Raw genomic sequence first — 20,895 nt, forward strand, 5'->3', positions numbered from 1 at the left:
AAATATATTTTGATTTGTTTGACACTTTTTTAGTTACTACATTCCAAGTGTTATTTCATAGTTTTGAGGTCTTGACAATTCTTCTACAATGTAGAAAATAGTAAAAATAAAGAAAAACCCTTGAATGAGTAGGTGTAGCCTAACTTTTGACTGGTACTGTATATGAAAAATTATAATTTTAACGAAATATGTTATACCCCTAACTCAAATTAGTCACTTTGTTCTATAGTACAATGATTTAATGGTAGGTCGTCTTCTGCACGAGGACTTTCTATACTCCTGAACTAAAAACTCCACAACTTATTGACATGGTGCTGGTTTATTTTCATTTAAAAAAAGAGTTAAGTATTTACATCACTAAACCCTCTCCAGAGTGCATTCACCCACCATCTCGCTCCTTTTAGAGAGGTGTTTGAGGTAGAGTCTGAATGCATGGTGATGGGATAGGTTGTCAACTTCTGAACATTACAGAATCGTCCTGTTGGCTTACTGAAACATCCCCTAACCAAGAACCTCTTCCCTCATAGTCACCTCCTGTTCCTGTACCACGTCCCCCTGGAATAACCCAGTGGTACGGTCCACTGTCTGCACCGGACTCCTGTCTTGCCCATACTCCCTTCGTAAGCACTCCAGCTCCTCTCTCTCCCTTTGCATCCTTTCCTTCTCCATCTGCAACTCCACTCGCTCTCTCTGCAGGTCTTCCCTCTCCTTCTGCAAGGAGCGGGCCTCCTGCTCTTGGCTTCTCCTCAAGGTCTCCAGGGCCTCTTTCTCTGCAGATGTCTCTCTGGTGTTAGCCCGACGTAGTGTCTCCAGGAGCTCCCTCTGCTGCTCCAGTGCCCGTGCCTCCTGCTGCTGAGCACTCCTCAAGGCCTCCGTCAGCTCACGCTCCCGCTCCAACACACGCACCTCCCCCTCACATGCTCCCATCATATCAAAAGCATCTACAGAGTGAGAGAAAGAGAGCGGAGACAGGAAAGACAGCATGAAATCAAGAGCTCAGGTTCTCTAACTTATGTAATTTCATAAGTTAACACACGTATGAGCATCAGTTCTTCGAATACAGAATACAGTATTTTGGGATCAATTTGAGCAACACCGACATTCACATATATACAGTCATCAGACCGACCTGGAAATTTCCCTGGGCTTTGTTTCAGTGCAACCTCTCCAATTCTCCTTGACAGGTTGGTGTGTTTGGGACCTGAGTCGCCGTCTCTGCGCAATGTCTTCTGGACACCGCTGGTCTTCTGTTTCTTGATGTGGCACTCCAGGCGAGCAAAGGCATCTGGATGTCTCTTGGAGAGGTGGCGCAGCAGGTTGCTGGTGCTGCTCTGGTGCTGGATCTTCTCATTGCAGATCAGACAAAGCGCGCGGTTCTGCTCCTCTAAACGCTCGTAGTGCGTCCACACGGAGCTCCACTTCCGGCCGGATGGTGTGGCCCCTGCACTGCCCTGGCCCACAATCCCAGCCCCGCTGTCTCGGACCACAGCATGATCCTCTGCTGCCTTCAGGATGCCATTGATGGCGCTTGCGATGTCTGCATCACTCACCGAGGCTGCCTGCTCTGGGGGCTGCTCCTCTAGTGCTACCTCCACTGAAACACAAACAGACCAGCAAAAAACAAAATACAAAAAATAAGTTACTCCACTAAGGACTGTCTGACAACCATTCACCTAAAATGTGTTGCTAGCTAATCTATCTTATTACAAAAGTATGTGGACATCCCTTCAAATTAGTGGATTCAGCTATTTCAGCCACACTCATAGCTGACAGGTGTATAAAATCTAGCACACAGCCATGTAATCTCCAGAGAAACATTGGCAGTAGAATGGCCTTACTCAAAGTGGCACCGTCACAGGATGGTATGTGATATATGGCCAATATACCACAGCTAAGGGATATGTCCAAAGAACAGTCCTATTTATTGGCCATATACCACAGCTCCTTGGGCCTTATTGTTTAATCATAGCAGTCAAAACTATTTAAAATCAACATCCATTAATAGAAAATAATCTGGAGTTTAATAAAGGCGATTTAGATTTTCTCTTGCAACATTCTTAAACTTGCTAAATTCGGTTTCCCATTAAAATAATAATTATTGCTTCTTACCCTACGTTGATATTCCTTAATTCGCTCGATAAAGTTATGGAAAAGGGTTTCATGGATAAATTAGGCAAATCCTCTGACGCTGCAAAACAACATTTTGGGGATAATTTTCTGGCCTTGTGGGCACGTTTTCATAGGTCATTGGGTTAGACATTTTTACTAAACCTGGCAACACTGCGTGGCTTGTTTAATTAACCTAACGCCCCAAACGTAAGGAGTGTTATCACAAATCAATTCGTAGATCAGCATGTTTCTCCACGATCACTACATTGTAACGTTGGGTCAGCAACAGCTGATTCCGGACACAGACAACGTAGCTGCTAACGTTACAAGCTAGCTAACTTTTGGTGAAAACAAAGCATTGTCTGCAGCATAATATAGCTAGTTGGTAAGCAGCATTCCATTCGTTTATATTTAGTGTGACTGGCTCATCTAGCATACTAGGTCTTCCCATAGATGTCCAGCCATTGAGCTAACGACTATCCATTTAAAAGGGCGGCTCGGCAGAAATATTTATATAAACTAATTACATTTTTGACAGCGGTGGCAACAATTACCCACCGCTGCTAAATTAATATAGGCTAAACACTGCCTTTAGGCCATGATCAAAAATAACTACGCATCTGGGGTCAGAAAGACACACACATTAGGCAGTCAACCAAACTTTGCAACCAGTCTTTCCGCTTTGACCCGAGACTCGTAACACTTGGATATGGGGGACGTTAACATAGCAAGCCCGGCCTAGTATGGGTACAAATGTGTGCTAGCTAGTTGAGTTAGCATCTGGGCTAACACAATGGAAACATTTGACTGAATAACCAAACACCGTATGTGCATCACACGTGGTTTGACGAATGCAAGTTTGATACACTTTACATTCGCATTACCTGATATTCGAGTATGATAACTTCACATAATATCAAATCATACCATCACAATAGTCTTCACTGTTAATCATCATCGGTTGACTGTTGTCGTCCGCCGCCACAGACCGCCTATCTTTTGATGCTGCCGCGCTACTATACTCGTTCAGGTGTTTGCTTCGCAAATGCCTTAGCATGTTCGTGGTGTGGCCGCAATGAAGGACGGTCTCCAAACACAGCAGACAAGTCACTTTCTTCTCGTCTACTGCTCTGAAAAAAGACCAAACGACACTTCGCTTTCTAGGCGCCATCTTCACATAAACGTCTCGTCGGTCGTCACTAGTTACCACAGCCTCAATGTCATAAAGCTCGCCTATTTATATAATTTATCTTATTAAATTGTGGTTTTAAACCTAACCTTAAGCAAACTGCCAACCTTAAATGAAGACCACATTTTTTTTCATTAATTTCTACGATGTAGCCCTTTTGACTTTGTGGTAACTAATAGACGTCTCATCAGCGACTCCAATAAGTACTTCCGGGTCACGACATTTCTGAAACGTTATATAGTGTCGCCGCGAGTCGACTGTTATACGGATAATGTATTTGTGCACATGCGCTTAGCTATCTAACGTCGCCTACAAGTGTGATCAGGGATTTCTCTTGAAAAAAAGCTGTTTTATTTTTATCTTCATTTTGGTGTCACATGCGGAAAACTGACAGCAATCCTTGCCCAATCGCGTCATAGAACTGCTTATGCTTCCAGATGCACAACCAAAATTGCTGACATGTCAGAACATCTGACAGGGGTCTAGAGAACAAAACAGCCATTATCGGTGCGCCCTTGACCCGCTCAAACTACGCGAGTCCCGGCTGTTCTGATCCTAACCCAAGTTCATATGATCCTAGGCCAAATTCAGAGGATTTTACCCCGATCATGACAACTTGTCTGGGACGGCAAAACATGACGAATTTGTGGCAAAATCGTAGTGTCTGCATTATACCTTAGTGATTGAGAGTTGCTTGAATGCTGGAAAAGGACACTAACGCTGCACCTATCGTATTTGCAGTTTTCATCGAAAGCCTGCAGCAGAGTATTCAAAACCCTAGCCCGTCTAAATTATCTACATTGTGATGCAGTGCACTTTTGGTCAGTCTAATTGTACATCCATCATTTGAATGAGACCCCAATTCATAGGGGAAGATTGGAGCAATCATTCAATTAACATTGTGTTGTGTGGATTACTTTACACTACCGGAAAACATTTACATTTTATCAGTAATTTTTGAAAATCCTCACGTCTGAGTAAATTAAACACGCACGGAGGCAGCAATACTAGTCGGATATGTATTAACTTGGGAGCTGACAGGATTGCACGGTGTTTTCACAGCCTCTGTCCACTCCACTGAAAATAAAATCACAGGTATTGTGTTGAACAGTGATAACACCAAGTAAAACTGAAATAACTTAAAACAAAATATAAATATCCATGTGTCTTGTTTTGCACGCTTTGTACAAAATAATAAAATGCAGTACTACAGGATATTTCTTAACGTAGCTCTTTATTAGCTAGCTACAACTGCATGTTCACTTATCTCCAACCATGATCAACTGACCATGACCTAACCCTCTGGGTGGTCTTAACCAATCATAGCACAGTATGATACGGCGGTAAAATGCATCCAATTATAATTCAGTATGTTTACACATATGAATATTACACCATTAACAAACATCTTATAGCTTATCAGACACATTTCCACTAGCTGAACACATACTAATTAAATAAAACAGCCTTTCTTAGTAAAAACGCAAAAGTAAAAATGAAATAAATACAGCAGTCTTTCCACCATATAGGTCAGACACATTCTATTCACAGGCTTGCACAGGGTTGTAGTAGCATTTTATCAATGCAGGAGATGCTGATATGGAAAATGGGATCAACAATCAATATAATAAAAAAATACTAATATACACATGAAATAATAATTAACTGAAAGTCAAGGGGGATTGCATATGAGTAACTCTGCTGTGATGGCAGTCTGATGATGATACGCATCATCGTGTAAACTCTACGAGAAGTTGTAAAGTTAGATTTTTTTAAATGAAATTCTTGAGTTAGTAAGTTACTATTTAAAAGTAACTATGTTTTTTATGTGTATAATACACATTTGTGTAAGAGAAAACCCAACATTTCATCTGTGACATGTATGTAAACAACTCCAAACATTTCTTTCATCGGCAGAAGTAGTGAGGCACAGTGAGAAACTGTAGCATGAATACTAAACACTTCCTCCTTCAAGGTGTTCACTGATTTGATAGGAATGTGTGTGGGTAAGGTGAACTAGGATCGGATTGTCTGGAAAATGTGAAAACACACACACAAAAACTCTGCTGAGAAGAAGAGTTCACATCCAGTAGAAGGTGTGCCCACCAGTCTGCCTGCCTGTGGCTTCTTGCAGGGCAGGATGCTGTGGCTTTGAGTGTGGCCCTGATGCACGGAAGAGGTCGCCAGACACAGGGTAATGGTTGATAGGGGACAGTCTCGTCAGGACAGGCCATAGAGGCTGTCTGTAGGTCATTTATATTAGTGTGTGTGTGTGTGTATATAAATGAGTACTCAGTTCTTGTTTATCAGCAGCACCTCACAGAGGTTTTGGTTGGGATCTGGTTCCTGAGTCATGACCTCCACACTTTCCCACTCACCGCTGCGGCTTGACCGTTTCACCGCCTCCACCACCGTCTGCACGTACAGCCCATCCTCAAATGTCGACGCCATAGCAACCGGCCCCCGCGCCCACAACCGACGCTCTTCCTGTGCCTGGAAAGCATCTTTTAGAGCCGTAACCATAGACCCTAGCCCCCGCAGGTGTGGCAGGGGGACATCCTTGACCTCTTGTCCCGTCCCTCCGCTGTCCCCTAGCAGCAGCTCCTCCCCTTTCCCTCCATTGCGCTGCCCATACAGCTCTGTCCCCCTGGCAATCAGCCTCCCTGCTGACCCAACAACCATCACCTCGTGGACAAAGGCCCCCGGCATGTTGAAGTTCAGTGTCACAGTGCAGCACACTCCTGACCCAGTCCCAGTCCCTACCCCTCTACCAGAAGCAGACCCTCCCATCAGCATCTGGAAGAAACTGAAGTCATCGCTGGTGACGCAGCGGATCCCGTGGATTGCTCCATTCTGCCCCACGAACGTCCGGAGAAGGCCGTGCACCCGCACCGCCCGTGCTCCCGTCAGGTGACTCAGCAGGTCCACGAGGGTAGAGCCAACCGTGTGGAGCCCGCCACCCCCCATCAGCTCCTCGCAGGTCCAGCCGTATGATTGATCGAGCAGACTGGGACCATAGACACGGGCGTCGCACACTTGCAGCTCACCCACGTATCCCTCTGCCAGCAGCTGCCGCATTGCTACGAACGCTGGTAGGAAGCGCAGAGCATTACCCACAATGCTCAGCAACTGGGGGTAGTATTGCGCAGCAGTCACCATCTTGAACGCGTCCACAGTGGTAGCAGCCTTCTCACATACCACATTCTTACCTATCCCTGAGAGAGAGAGAGAGAGAGAGAGAGAGAGCGAGCGAGAGCGAGAGAGCGGTGTTCTTGAAAACACCTCTATGCTTCAACAACCACCATGTGTGTATGTAGGTTGTGGCACTATTTATTAACTGTGTGTGTGTCTATATGCAAATATAACCTCAGGCCTGACCTTAAAGCCCCACCCAACACAGGAATTCCACCATTCGGTCGACTCAGTAGGAGGAAGAACATACTGTCCAGACCCCTCTGCCGCACGTGCGTGCACACACACACACACACACACACACACACACACACACACACACACACACACACACACACACACACACCTCCCTCCCCCTTCCGGTTGGTTGAGACACTCTCAGGAAGCAGAAACTAAAGCAGGAAGCTGAGGTCAACGCTCAGGAATTCACCCAGATAAGACGGTCACCTCCTTTGACATAACCTACTAGTACCTCAGAACTCACGATTCAGTTAAAGCTTATAGGCAACTATTGTAAATCAATCAGAATACAGTGAAAGACAGAGAGGGCTCAATAGAGACTACGAGAAGGGATGTAGTGAGAGAGGAAAAAAAGAGCCTCAGCCGTGGAGAGGGAGAGAGATGGGGGGGGGGGGGGGTGTATGAGTCCATAGCATTGCTTCCCTACAGCCTCGTCAAGTATTTGTGTGCTATGAAAACACAGTAAGAGTATTCTGTGTATTGGCTGAGCGTTGTGTAGGCATTGTGCCAATGTTTGTGGTGTAAACACTGGGATTTTTACAGCGATTAACCACGCTCTCCCACAGGGCAGAGGCAGGAAAGAACCAAAGTCTGCCACACTTCCTGGGTGGGGCTGGACACCATAGAACCCAACTGTGTGTGTGTACAAGCGTGCATGCATGCATTTGTGTTGTCTTACCCAGGGCTTTGACTGCAATCTGCCGTGTGAGTGGGGGTGAGATGTAGATGCAGACCAGGTCAACATCAGGGTGCAATAAGACATCGTCCGATTGGCTGGTGTGAAACAGAATGCCCAGCTCCTGCGCCAGGGAGCTTGCCTCCTCCTCGCTCCTCCCCCAGAGCGCGTGTACCTCAAACCCTTCCCCCCGCAGTAAAGGAACTAGCACCCGTGCCGTACTCCCTGTGCCAAACACACCAACACCAGGCAACATTGCTGCCACTCCACTTCACTGTATGTCTGGTCTGCACCACACAGACATGCAAGCATCCCAACGTCGTCCTCTTGTCTCACAGTGGTAGTATCTGTTGTTGCCTGGCAACACAGGAAAATGTTTTAGAATTATTATTATTTACAATGGAGAAACTAAACGTTGAATTACTTTTACATGTATTGTACGATTATAAACGTCCACGACTACCTGCTCCTCTGTCCTACTATCTACACATTAGCTACAAATTGTTAGACCAGATGTGATTTAACCAAAGATTGTTGGTATCCATTACTGTGAGTTACAGATTTGCCTATAAAAAAAGTTGCCAGAGGTTTTTCAACTAACCTGGTATTGATTGAGATAGACGGGTCCACCCCAAAGTGTTGCATGTCATGATGACACTCATGTCTCGATTAGTGAGAGAAGATTTGAAATAGACAAGATGGCAGCGTACACATTGTTAGATTACTTCATGGAGAGAAGCATTTATTCATTTTAACATCAGAGCATTTTAGAAATTCCAAACGCACCACTTGCAACTGGACATTTTTGTAGATACATGTTTTGTCGAATCGAGAATGAGGATAGTGTCGCCAATATCAGGTTAGTTGAAACTTATTCTCAAAAACAATTTGATATTCATACCTATGGTTCTATGGCTGATAACCAAGTAGTTTACACTACAGAACTGCAAAGACTGCTACTTATGCATGTGTGAGTTAAGCAGAACCATAGCTCTCAAACCCCCTACAGTTCTCAGCCATTATCTTTCCCCCAGACTGCCTTGTGTGAACTACAACCGCAACGCTGTGTTTTAACGTTTGGAAATGTCAAGACATCGCTTGCGATACGGCCCTCATCAGCGAGAGACAATCCTTCAGATAAAGAAGATACTTACTGTAGCAGTTTTGCACAGTTCCATACAGCTATGGGTACTTCCATCCTATCAAACTACACTTCAAGTTATGCTTACATACAGGTGTTCGGAGCATGCTAGATTGCTAATTAGCACAGGTGGTCAGCTTTTGTCTTCAGTCTGTTTTCCGTAAACAAGAGATGTAACATTGAGATACGGCAGTGTGGGAACACTAATCCTATCAAGGTGTGTATAAACGTAACCTTTTGTTTTCTGAAAATTATTTCTTGCTGATATGAAAGGTCCATATGCTTCCAAAACCTTACTGCAAGCGATACATGTTAATGTTCAGACCGAGTGACGGGGATCTCAACAAAACTTCCCTCTAAAGAAGACGCCTTTGTACAATTAGTCTTATTATGTGTAATGGAACTGAGAGTCATGACCTAGGGCTAGGCCGAACCATATCCAGACTGAACAAAAATATAAAACGCAACATAAGTGCATGTACAGTGGGGCAAAAAAGTATTTAGTCAGCCACCAATTGTGCAAGTTCTCCCACTTAAAAAGATGAGAGGCCTGTCATTTTCATCATAGGTACACTTCAACTATGACAGAAAAAATGAGAACAAAAAAAATCAAAAAATCACATTGTAGGATTTTTAATGAATTTATTTGCAAATTACGGTGGAAAATAAGTATTTGGTCACCTACAAACAAGCAAGATTTCTGGCTCTCACAGACCGGTAACTTATTCTTTAAGAGGCTCCTCTGTCCTCCACTCGTTACCTGTATTAATGGCACCTGTTTGAACTTGTTATCAGTATAAAAGACACCTGTCCACAACCTCAAACAGTCACACTCCAAACTCCACTATGGCCAAGACACAAGAGCTGTCAAAGGACACCAGAAACAAAATTGTAGACCTGCACCAGGCTGGGAAGACTGAATCTGCAATAGGTAAGCAGCTTGGCTTGAAGAAATCAACTGTGGGAGCAATTATTAGGAAATGGAAGACATACAAGACCACTGATAATCTCCCTCGATCTGGGGCTCCACGCAAGATCTCACCCCGTGGGGTCAAAATGATCACAAGAACGGTGAGCAAAAATCCCAGAACCACACGGGGGGGACCTAGTGAATGACCTGCAGAGAGCTGGGACCAAAGTAACAAAGCCTACCATCAGTAACACACTACGCCGCCAGGGACTCAAATCCTGCAATGCCAGACGTGTCCCCCTGCTTAAGCCAGTACATGTCCAGGCCCGTCTGAAGTTTGCTAGAGAGCATTTGGATGATCCAGAAGAAGATTGGGAGAATGTCATATGTTCAGATGAAATCAAAATAGAACTTTGTGGTAAAAACTCAACTCGTCTTGTTTGGAGGACAAAGAATGCTGAGTTGCATCCAAAGAACACCATACCTACTGTGAAGCATGGGGGTGGAAACATCATGCTTTTGGGGCTGTTTTTCTGCAAAGGGACCAGGACGACTGATCCGTGTAAAGGAAAGAATGAATGGGGCCATGTATCGTGAGATTTTGAGTGAAAACCTCCTTCCATCAGCAAGGGCATTGAAGATGAAACGTGGCTGGGTCTTTCAGCATGACAATGATCCCAAACACACCGCCCGGGCAACGAAGGAGTGGCTTCGTAAGAAGCATTTCAAGGTCCTGGAGTGGCCTAGCCAGTCTCCAGATCTCAACCCCATAGAAAATCTTTGGAGGGAGTTGAAAGTCTGTGTTGCCCAGCAACAGCCCCAAAACAGCACTGCTCTAGAGGAGATCTGCATGGAGGAATGGGCCAAAATACCAGCAACAGTGTGTGAAAACCTTGTGAAGACTTACAGAAAACGTTTGACCTCTGTCATTGCCAACAAAGGGTATATAACAAAGTATTGAGATAAACTTTTGTTATTGACCAAATACTTATTTTCCACCGTAATTTGCAAATAAATTCATTAAAAATCCTACAATGTGATTTTCTGGATTTTTTTTCTCATTTTGCCTGTCATAGTTGAAGTGTACCTATGATGAAAATTACAGGCCTCTCTCATCTTTTTAAGTGGGAGAACTTGCACAATTGGTGGCCGCCTAAATACTTTTTTGCCCCACTGTAAGTGTTGGTCCCATGTTTCATGAGCTGAAATAAAAGATGCCAGAAATCTTTCATCCACACAAAAAGCTAATTTCTCTCAAATTTTGGGCACAAATTTGTTTAAATCCCTGTTAGTGAGGATTTCTCCCTTTCCAATATAATAACACTATGAAGTTTCTAAAACTGTTTGAATGATGTCTGAGTATAACAAAACCCATATGGCAGGCAAAAACCTGAGAAAAAAATCCAACCAGGAAGTAGGAAATCTGAGGTTTGTAGTTTTTCAACTCTTTTCCTATTGAATACACTGTCTATGGGGTCATATTGCACTTCCTAAGGCTTCCACTAGATGTCAACAGTCTTTAGAACCTTGTTTGATGCTTCTACTGTGAAGTGGGGGCAAATGAGAGGGGATTGAGTCAGAGGTAGAATGCAGAGTGCCATTAGCTGACCACGCCCGTTCACATGAAAGTTAGCTTGCTTTCCATTGCATTTCTACAGACAAAGGAATTCTCCGGTTGGAACATTATCGAAGATGTATGATAAAAATATCCTAAAGATTGATTCTATACATCGTTTGACATGTTTCTACAGACTGTAACAGAACTTTTTTGACTTTGTCTGCTCGCGCGTCATGAATTTGGATTACTGGGCTAAACGCGCAAACAAAAAGGAGGTATTTGGACATAAATGATGAACTTTATCGAACAAATCAAACATTTATAGTGGAACTGGGATTCCTGGGAGTGCATTCTAATGAAGATCATCAAAGATAAGTGAATATTTATAATGCTATTTCTGACTTCTGTTGACTACACAACATGGACGGCTTCTTTTGGTCTCTGAGCACTGTACTCTGATTATTGCATGGTGTGCTTTTTCCATAAAGCTTTTTTGAAATCTGACACAGCGGTTGCATTAAGGAGAAGTGGATCTAAAGTTCCATGTATAACACTTGTATTTTCATCAACATTTATGATGAGTATTTCTGTAAATTGATGTGGCTCTTTGCAAAATCACTGGATGTTTTTGGAACTACTGAACATAACGTGCCAATGTATACTGAGATTTTTTTTATATAAATATGAACTTTATCGAACAAAACATACATGTATTGTGTAACATGAAGTCATCTGATGAAGATCATCAAAGGTTAGTGATTCATTTATCTCTATTTCCGCTTTTTGTGACTCCTCTCTTTGGCTGGAAAAATGGCTGTGTTTTTCTGTGACTAGGCACTCACCTAACATAATCGTTTGTGGTGCTTTCGCCGTAAAGCCTATTTGAAATAAGACACTGTGGTGGGATTAACAAGAACTGTATCTTTAAAATGGTGTAAAATACTTGTGTGTTTGAGGAATTTTAATTATGAGATTTCTGTTGTTTGAATTTGGCACCCTGCACTTTCATGATCCCGTTAGCGGGATCTCAGCCCAAAGAGGTTTTAAGGGAGCATGCAATTGGCATGTTGATTGCAGGAATGTCCACCAGAGCTGTTGCCAGAAAATGTAATGTTAATTTCTCTAACATAAAGCGCCTCCAACATCATTTTAGAGAATTTGGCAGTACGTCCAACAGGCCTCACAACCGCAGAAGACGGGTAAGTCGTGTGGGCAAGCGGTTTGCTGAAGTCAACGTTGTAAACAGAGTGCCCCATGGTGGGTTATGGTATGGGAAGGCATAGGCTACGGACAACAAACACAATAGCATTTTATCAATGGCAATTTGAATGCACAGAGATACCGTGACAGGATCCTTAAGCCCATTGTTCTGCTATTCATCCTGATGACATCACCTCATGTATCAGCATGATAATTGGAAAGGGTCTGAACACAATTCCTGGAAGCTGAAAATGTTCCAGTTCTGACATGGCCTACATACTCACCAGACATGTCACCCATTGAGCATGTTTGGGATGCTCTGGATTGATGTGTATGACAGTGTGTTCCAGTTCCCGACATTATCCAGCAACTTCGCACAGCCATCGGAAAAGAGTGGGACAACATTCCACAGGCCACAATCACCAGCCTCATCAACTCTATGTGAAGGTGATGCATCTTGCTGCATGAGGGAAATGGCAATCACACCAAATACCGACTGGTTTTCTGATCCACCCCTTACCTTTTTCTTTAAGGTATCTGTGACCAACGGATGCATATCTGTATCCCCAGTCATGTGAAACTAATAGATTAGGTCCACATTTATTTCAAATGATTGATTTCCTTATATGAACTGTAACTCGGTAAAATCGTTAATTGTTGCGTTTATTTTTGTTCACATAAATTAACTTGTTAGCTAACATTAACGATCCAGTGGCTGGGGAGACAGACACCCAGGGGTTCTGGATTACGATTTAGAAAATCGATGAGATCTTTATAACCACTCTTGTGACTAGGATATATTTTGGTGGTTTAGCTAGATGACTTTTGCTCCGCCGATTGTTAGGAGGCTATGCCGTGTAACGTTACCTGCTGATGTGATTACGTCCCCCGTCTCGGTCAGACTCCCGGTGGTCGTTTAATCTGTGGCAGCGAGACTCACCATTCACATTCAGGTCAAAAGTTAATGGTATCAGAGCAAGACTCTCAATTTATTCACACTTCTGTATTCTGTCGTCAGTATACTTTTCGAGGTTCACTTTGGCCATCCGCGTTCGCCCAGCATCCGTCTTTCTTCACGACGTTGTCCTGATGAGTTTGCGCAGTGATGTCGGAGAGACACAATTCCAGGCACGTTCATCAGAGCAACGCCCGGACTGGTTCCGAGGAGGGCTCCCAAGCCATCAAGACCCACGCCATTGGCCGTTCGATAGCCAATGGGCTCTCAGCAATGCCTTCACCACCGCGTTCGAGCCTTCGAGGAGAAGCAGTCTGCCTGCAGCAGTGCCGCGTCCAACCAGCTAGTTCGATTGACTGACAGCGAGTTAAATGCTACGCTACATGTAAATTAAGGAAGCTTGCTAACAAATTAGATATGGTTTACGAGTAGAATTGCTTGTTTTCAGATTCAAAAATAGAGCTTAAGTTGCATCATTGACATTGTCAAAGACGTACACACATTGGTATGCTGCGTTGCACTTCATGAAATCAAGGAAAAAACTGGCGACTTTGACAGACTGAGCAGTAGCCTACACTGGAAGAAAGTGAAGACAACTCAGTAAGGTAGCTAGTTGCTATAATTTATCTGTCTATGATGTGTCACTCTGAAATTACAAAATGTCTGTACACTTTTATTTCAATAGCGTGTGCATGTCGTTACATATAAAACAGCACCCACCAGTATCATGAAAGGTAATAGGAAGTCGAACTAATGGTAAATGTTAATTCTGAAATATTGTGATGCATGGCATGCATACAAAAGTATTAGTTATTATATTAATGCCATTTTGACATTTATGTATTTTTTTTTAATCATTCCAAGACATGTCAATCAGCAGTAGATCCAACAGTGTCCTCCCCACCCTGGTATGGTGAAAAGCTGAGGGATGGGCCTGGAGAAATATAAATGATCTCAGATTCATAGATGGCGCTATGGATGCAAGGACTGACCATCCATGATATCAAAATTATAGTTTTAACCATGTTTTGGGCAAATGCAACTAGGGCTGCCCAAAACAGAACAAAGTAACAAAGAAAGTTGTTTTAGGCCTATCTTATAATACTTGTCTCCCCCCCCCCCCCCCCCCCAAAGGGCTTATTATATAATAAAATGTAGCCAAAGCTATGATATTAAACAGCGTATTCTTTTATCAAATATCTATTTTCATAGTGTTAATAGTTTTGATTGTAATAATACTCTGTTGTGTGTTTTTAATTTGAAGTGTGCTTGATGTATCTGACACCCCAAATTAAGTTCCCTCTGTGTTTCCAATAACCTTAACTTGAATATTGAATCCATTTGTCAAGAGTGCTGCAACAGGGCTGTGCTGTAACAGGGCTGTGCTGTTGGCAACATTTCTGTTTTCCCATATGTAGAGGGTCCAAGTGGGAGTGAGGTCAGTGAAGATGAGGGAGGGGCAGGAGAAGTTAGCAGAGTAGGCCTATATATTACCTGAGCTGGATGTGGTAAAATATGGGATATTTTATGCAGACAAATAGTAAAGTCATCATCTATTTCCGAATTGGTTAAAATAAGGTTAGGTTAAAGGTCCAATGCAGCCATTTGTATCTCAATATCAAATCATTTCTGGCCTGGCCTGGTGAAAAATGATGTACCTTTTACTGTGATTGTTTTCAATTAAAATGGTCAAAAAGAAATCAACAATCTTAGCAAAGAGCGATTTCTCAAGCAAGAATTTAGCTAGGACTGTCGGACTGGTCTGATTGGGGAGGGGAAAACTGAAAATTAGCTGTTATCGGCAGAAATGTTTGGAACTCTATTTCTTATTGGTCTGTTAACTAATTTACTGCCTGGTGATGTCACTAGTCAGGCCAAAACTCCATCCCACCAAAGCAGGATGAAATTCCATGCAGTCTTGTCAAACAGCTCTTACATTAAAAGAGCATTATCATAATGATCATGATCATAATTATCATAAACATAATCAACAGTTTTTGTTCATCTGTTGCTCTGCAGAGAGGCTAATTGAGACATTGTCCTCTCTTAAGGTCTGGTTTCACAAGCGAGTCAACACTCCAGGAGTCATTTTCATGATGCCTGTCCAGGGTCTTCATTTTATTTTTTTGGTTCATGGTACTGTTGGCAATTTCGTGGCATGCCTTGCATTGAAGAGACAAGATCTCAATATATGTGACCAGGTCTGGGTGGATGTGGTTTGTCACATTCTCAGTGGGAATTCTCATGGCCCTTGTGCTCCAGCATCTTTCTGATACATACTTTTGAGGTGGGCCCATCGTTGATGTCAATGGACACATAGACTTTACAGTTGTTTGCCGTGGTGTCCTGTGGCTGCCGTGTCGATTTTCCTCTTGCCATGTGTTGTTCACAGTAAAAATGAAGTGGTTGTGTATTTAGACTTTTGTAGTCATATGACCCATCAAGGTCACTGATATAGCTTTCGATATACACCTCCACCCTTATGACTCCTTTTGAAAGCACTCTTAATTTTAAAAATCCATTCTGGAAGAAAATAACATACAGCATATAATTTCACTCCTTTACCTTATAAACTGCCTCTACCCCCCCACAATCATATTTTTATTGAATTTTGGGTTAGTGGGGCCCCTCAGAAGGATTTTTTTAAACGGCCCCCCAATTCACTAAGTCCACTGCAAGTAGGCCTATTGAGAGCACTCTCTTGGAGGTGAATTACCTCTTATGTGCAAGCGAGCGCTCTCCGACTTGTCAATCAACCAAAAGCTATTGTAATATTTTACATTATATACAAGTCCATTGTAATGATGGGTATTAAATCCTAGACAATCATTTTCTAACTATTTTCATTAAATCACTGAGCCTTCACCTACTTCTCACTCCAATAAGTTTCTTCTCACACAAGTCTTAAGTAATCTCCTGATGGGAAGACACAGGGGACAGCTGATTGGCAGATAATTAACATATTCATATATTCAAAACCAAAAAGTTTAGTGGTAATAGACAATTTTTTAATTAAATTTAAAAAAAAGACTGATAATCAGCAATTCAGCTTATTAAACAGACATATATGTACATCATTTATCAACCTCTTTCCTTGGGCTTTCGAGTGGTGTTTAGGGTTCTAATGCACTGAATATCAGTGCTAATGGCGTCGCTACAGACCCTGGTTAGTTTCCAGGCTGTATCACAACTGGCTATGATAGGGTGACGCACAATTGGTCCAACGTCGTTAGGGTTTGGTTCGGGCTAGCCAGTCATTGTAAATAAGAACTTGCCTTACGCTTCGAACACACCGACTGTGTTATTGCATCGCTGCTGCATAACATTTTGCGCAGCAAGGCAACTATACTGATGCAGGTACCTTTTGCAGACGGTCGAATGCGGTTGGTGTTGGATCCTGTGTTTTACATTATAGCCATTACCATATATATGATTGAATATTATCTGCTGTTGGCTTGTGTGGATGTATGTATGTGTTATGCAACATAGCTGACTTGAAACATTGTTAAAAGCTTCAGGGCCATGGGCCTTTCTCATGATGGAAAAATACAGAAGACAAGAACTGTGCAATGAGTTGGGGGGGGCACATTCAGAGCGTGGGGTTGCAGAACAAGTGGTCTTTTGTTAGATAACAGGAACCAGGTGCGAGATAACGGTATGGAGCATGAGCGCATGGATGTTCTTCACAGCAACAGTTACATCTATCAACAGAAGCGCCAAGAGGCGGGGACCCGCCTGAGCGCCTGCAATAGGCTGAGCAAGTTTAAACCACGCCCAGCCTCTGTGATAGGCCAACAGACGGGTTGGAACTGTCTATCACAGTATAAAGAATACCGTTTATATACATCTTGTCAGTTCTCTGTTCTGCCCTGCGTGGTATTACAGTGAGCCCGTATATACGAAAGTTGCATTTGCCATTTATTACTTAGCTAATAAAAAATACATAGTATACAATCGGTGACTCATTGTTATATTTATCCTGACACCAGATTCGAATTTACGCAACTCTAACATTGGACACATGGAGAGAATAATTTTCGCAGTATCCTCAAAACCGTGTATTTTTGCCACAGCTGCTGACAGCTACATAAACACAAAAAATGCTGCTTGGAGACAAGTGTCCACGATAGTAGGATTGCCAGGTCAGTTTAGTAGTGAGCTTCTGCTAGATGTGGCTAGTTAACGTTAGTTAGCTAGCTAACTTGTTTTTTTTCCCCGTTATTTTACCAGGTAAATTGACTGAGAACACATTCTCATTTGCAGCAACGATCTGGGGGATGAATGAGCCAATTGTAAACTGGGGATTATTAGGTGACCATGATGGTTTGAGGGCCAGATTGGGAATTTAGCCAGGACACCGGGGTTAACACCCCTATTCTTACGATAAGTGCCATGGGATCTTTAATGACCTCAAAGAGTCAGGACACCCTTTTAACGTCCCACCCGAAAACCTAGCTAATGAGGTGTGTGTGTGTGTGAAAGTCAGTCAAATAAATAATGCTAGTTACTACCCCTGATAACTTTACCAAATAATAATGTTTGAAAGAGTGTGAGTGTGTATGCTAGAGTAATAGAAATGGTAGATACTACTGTACCCCTGATCATTTGGTCAGATAACCGTGTGTTTGTGTACAGTAGGTGACATGTCCATGATAGCTATCTAATAACTGTAGTTATGCTAGGTAATGGTTTGGCTTATCATGTTCATGCCTATGTAGAAGACTATTGTAGGAGGAAGTGGAGAGGACTCCGGGACAGGTATCAGAGAGAGAGAAGGGCAGAGAAAGATAAGAGGTCTGGGTCAGCAGCTTCAGGCCAGCAGCATTGGTGCTTCTGCCACATTCTTTATTTTCTGGATCCATTTATTGTGCCTAGGGAAACGAGTGGCAATTTTACAGCCAGACCCTTTACTTCATCCACAAGTGTGGGTGCCACCGGTGCGTCAAGACCCTTTGTCATTTACAAGTGAGTCCACCGGTGCAGCGAGACCCTCTGTCATCTACTAGTGCAACCACCACCGGTGCAGCCATGGAAGATGATAATGGAGCAAGCACCTCTGGATCTAGGAACACCAGAGATTATTATGACCACCGAGGACCTTGAACAGGATGTGGCCGTGGAGACAAACATGGAAAAATGAAGAGGAACAATGTCACAACAGGCGCTATCGTAGGTACCAGCTCCCAGATCCACTCAACTCATTTCAGCATAGGCTACTCCAAGCCGTCGAGAGGGAGGCAGCCCAACCTGATCCCCACATTGAGGATGAAGAGACACTCTTTGCCTGTTGCCAACCCTGAAGAGGCTGCCTCAGCAAAGAAAAGCAGCAGTTAAGATAAAAATTATTCAGCTGCTATTCGATGACAAGTTCAATGGTACGTTTTTTCTCTTCACTACACAGGTAGTGTCATAAGTTTTGCAAACAGTGAAGTAAAGTGTAATTTTTTACAGTATACTCATGTAGGCTAATTGGTATTTCAGATTAATGTTTCTGGGATAGAAAATATCCTAAAACAACAGTTTGCTGTTGGTCTTCCTCTTGGCGTGAGCAGCAAACGTCTCCAAGTCATCAACTAGCCGGTCAAAGTAGCGCTCCATTCTGGTAAGTAAATGTTACACATGCATTCATCCATCCATACGTTATAATTAAGAAAGTCCTCTCTTCTGTCACTAATACATACATCAATGAATTTAACATCAACGATAAAAGAAAAGTTGCATTCTGATGTTTTCCTGTCTTTACACAGATCGGTACATCACTAAATCACTTGATGTGCAAGTTAATGAACATAAGCACTTTTCCCTAAGATGGATGGAGCATTGGAAGGTAAGACCAGGTTTAGCCTTTGTTCTCTCTCTTACGTCTGGCCTTTACAAGAGAAGGTCACGGTTGGCTTGTGGGGTATCTTTAGTTTATTTGGCGTGGGCTACGGCCAAACAGTAGCCTGTGTAAAGTTGGGTTAATAAACCGTCATTTCTCCACCGGGCTGCCAGACCCCCAAAGACGCATTCAACAACTAACCTTGACCTGGATAGTCGTTTGTTAAAGATCCTTACAGCCTTTGGCAATGGCAGCTGGTGTCCAGCATAGGGCCTCGTGAGGTTGGGTCTCAAGGAAAGGCCTCGTTGCCGACGAAGACGTGGGGAACAGGTCCCAGGTCTTCAGCCCCAGGGAGTGATGCAGGTGGTGGAATCTCCAGGGTTTGAAAATAAAGGAGAGCCGCACACTCTAGGAGCTCAGATGAAAAAAAAAAAAAAAAGTATGATTTTGGATCTGAGCTCCTAGAGTGTGCAGCTCTCCTTTATTTTCAAGTTTTCTACTCCGCTAGCCAGCACCTCGCCTAAATAGGTGTGCGTTTCTTTTTCTTCTAGGAATCTCCAGGGTTCCATCCTGAAGTGCCTGGCCGAAGGCAGAGTCCCGGAGGGTCCCGCCATCACTTCCCTTGCCATAAGCACCAACATTGACGACATGGAAACAGTAGATGGCATCTCCAACAGCCAAGAGTACAACTTAATATGTACCCTTGTTGTAGAATTGCGAACCAGAGCACAGTGGAGCCTGGATTACTACATGTTTCCCAGCAATGGAGCCAAGACTGTTGGGGAAATTCCACCTCTCCAGGAACTCTGCAGCAATGGCCCTCCAGTCTTCCTCCTTGGGGACAGACATGTATTCACCAACCAGACAGTCCCAAATGGCGTGTGCCACAGAGGGGACAATGCCTACCACTGTGGACCGCCCAACTCCGAAGCTGAATCCGATGATTCTGTAGGAGACCCGTCCCCAAGAATCTGAAATCTAATTCTAAATAATTATCAATATTGTGTGTAACTTGAAATTCCACCCACATATTATATCTACTCATACCTACCTCAGTTTATTATGCTCTAATTATATTGTAAGTCATCAATCATCATTAACAATGCCTTGAAACAAATTCAGTCTGGCTGTATCAAACTGTAGCCCAGGCCAATTCTACTCTTAGAAAAAAAGGTGCTATCTAGAACCTAAAAGGGTTCTCCGGCTGTCCCCATAGGAACACTCTTGGAACCCTTTTTTTCCTAAGAGTGTAAGTAATTCCAAAAATAATTTAATGAATGACTGTCTTGAACAACAAGGGGTCCTGGAGAAGACTAGCCTACCTTCATCAGGGCAGAAAGCACCCCAACTTTCTTTTCATTTAGTAACATTGCATCATTAAAGGATTTTAAACCAACTTTGGGAAGTTATAGTCCGAATGAACATTCTGTTAAAGTACATCTGATGTCACATAGGGGCTATTAACTAAAGAGCCATTCAGCTAGCTAGGTTGCACATAAAATATCCAATCAATCAATTACGGTATCAAAGGCTTTTAAAATGTACTAGAATTTAGCTTACGGGAGAAAAATCGCCAGGCGTTCAACTGGGCTGATGGACTTCCGGTAGTTGGTTTCCATCGGGGCGATCCTGGCTCCAACAATCTGGAGCAGGTGATTGAACTGGCTGCGGTCCAGACGAAAGTAACTTCGAAATTTCTCTCCAATCGAAGCTTTTGAATGATACGGAACTCCCCTCCATGCTTTCGGGACTTCAACCATTTCTGGACCCACACAGACCTGCGCTTTCCGCGGGGCTGGCCCCGAACACCGGCCCAACAGCGCGATCAAGACCACCTTCCACAACGTTGGTCTCATTGTTGAAAGAGCCTACGCTGCTATCTTGACTATTTATTATTGCATTTC

At 43.2% G+C, this 20,895-nt stretch overlaps 2 protein-coding genes and 1 long non-coding RNA gene across 5 annotated transcripts; 1 reads left to right on the forward strand and 2 right to left on the reverse strand.

Moving 5' to 3' along the window:
* Positions 1-303: 303 nt before the first annotated feature.
* Positions 304-3,615, reverse strand: LOC110506569 (uncharacterized). The gene is made up of 3 exons (XM_021586288.3): positions 3,037-3,615; positions 1,130-1,594; positions 304-941 (listed from the first exon to the last, which is right to left on the reverse strand). Exons 1-3 carry the CDS (start codon positions 3,278-3,280, stop codon positions 502-504), a joined length of 1,149 nt encoding a protein of 382 aa, XP_021441963.2. The 5' UTR covers positions 3,281-3,615; the 3' UTR covers positions 304-501.
* Positions 3,616-4,515: 900 nt separating this feature from the next.
* On the reverse strand, positions 4,516-13,511 carry gfod2 (glucose-fructose oxidoreductase domain containing 2). 2 transcript variants are annotated; one of them, XM_021586286.3, is made up of 3 exons: positions 13,083-13,511; positions 7,410-7,763; positions 4,516-6,513 (listed from the first exon to the last, which is right to left on the reverse strand). In XM_021586286.3, the coding sequence occupies exons 2-3, from the start codon at positions 7,660-7,662 to the stop codon at positions 5,591-5,593; spliced, it is 1,176 nt and encodes a 391-aa protein (XP_021441961.3). In that variant the 5' UTR covers positions 7,663-7,763; positions 13,083-13,511; the 3' UTR covers positions 4,516-5,590. The 2 variants fall into 2 exon arrangements, with proteins under 2 accessions (XP_021441961.3, XP_021441962.3); XM_021586287.3 differs by lacking the exon at positions 13,083-13,511 and adding an exon at positions 8,008-8,114.
* LOC110506571 (uncharacterized) lies at positions 13,329-17,127 on the forward strand. 2 transcript variants are annotated; one of them, XR_016492278.1, is made up of 2 exons: positions 13,329-13,775; positions 15,222-17,127. It is a non-coding gene; the product is annotated as an uncharacterized LOC110506571 (long non-coding RNA). The 2 variants fall into 2 exon arrangements; XR_005039847.2 differs by having other exon boundaries at positions 13,499-13,775; positions 14,035-17,127.
* Positions 17,128-20,895: the final 3,768 nt, after the last annotated feature.

Source organism: Oncorhynchus mykiss, chromosome 26 (assembly GCF_057628025.1).
Source record: "Oncorhynchus mykiss isolate SJ-2025 chromosome 26, ASM5762802v1, whole genome shotgun sequence".
Classification (NCBI taxonomy): domain Eukaryota; kingdom Metazoa; phylum Chordata; class Actinopteri; order Salmoniformes; family Salmonidae; genus Oncorhynchus; species Oncorhynchus mykiss.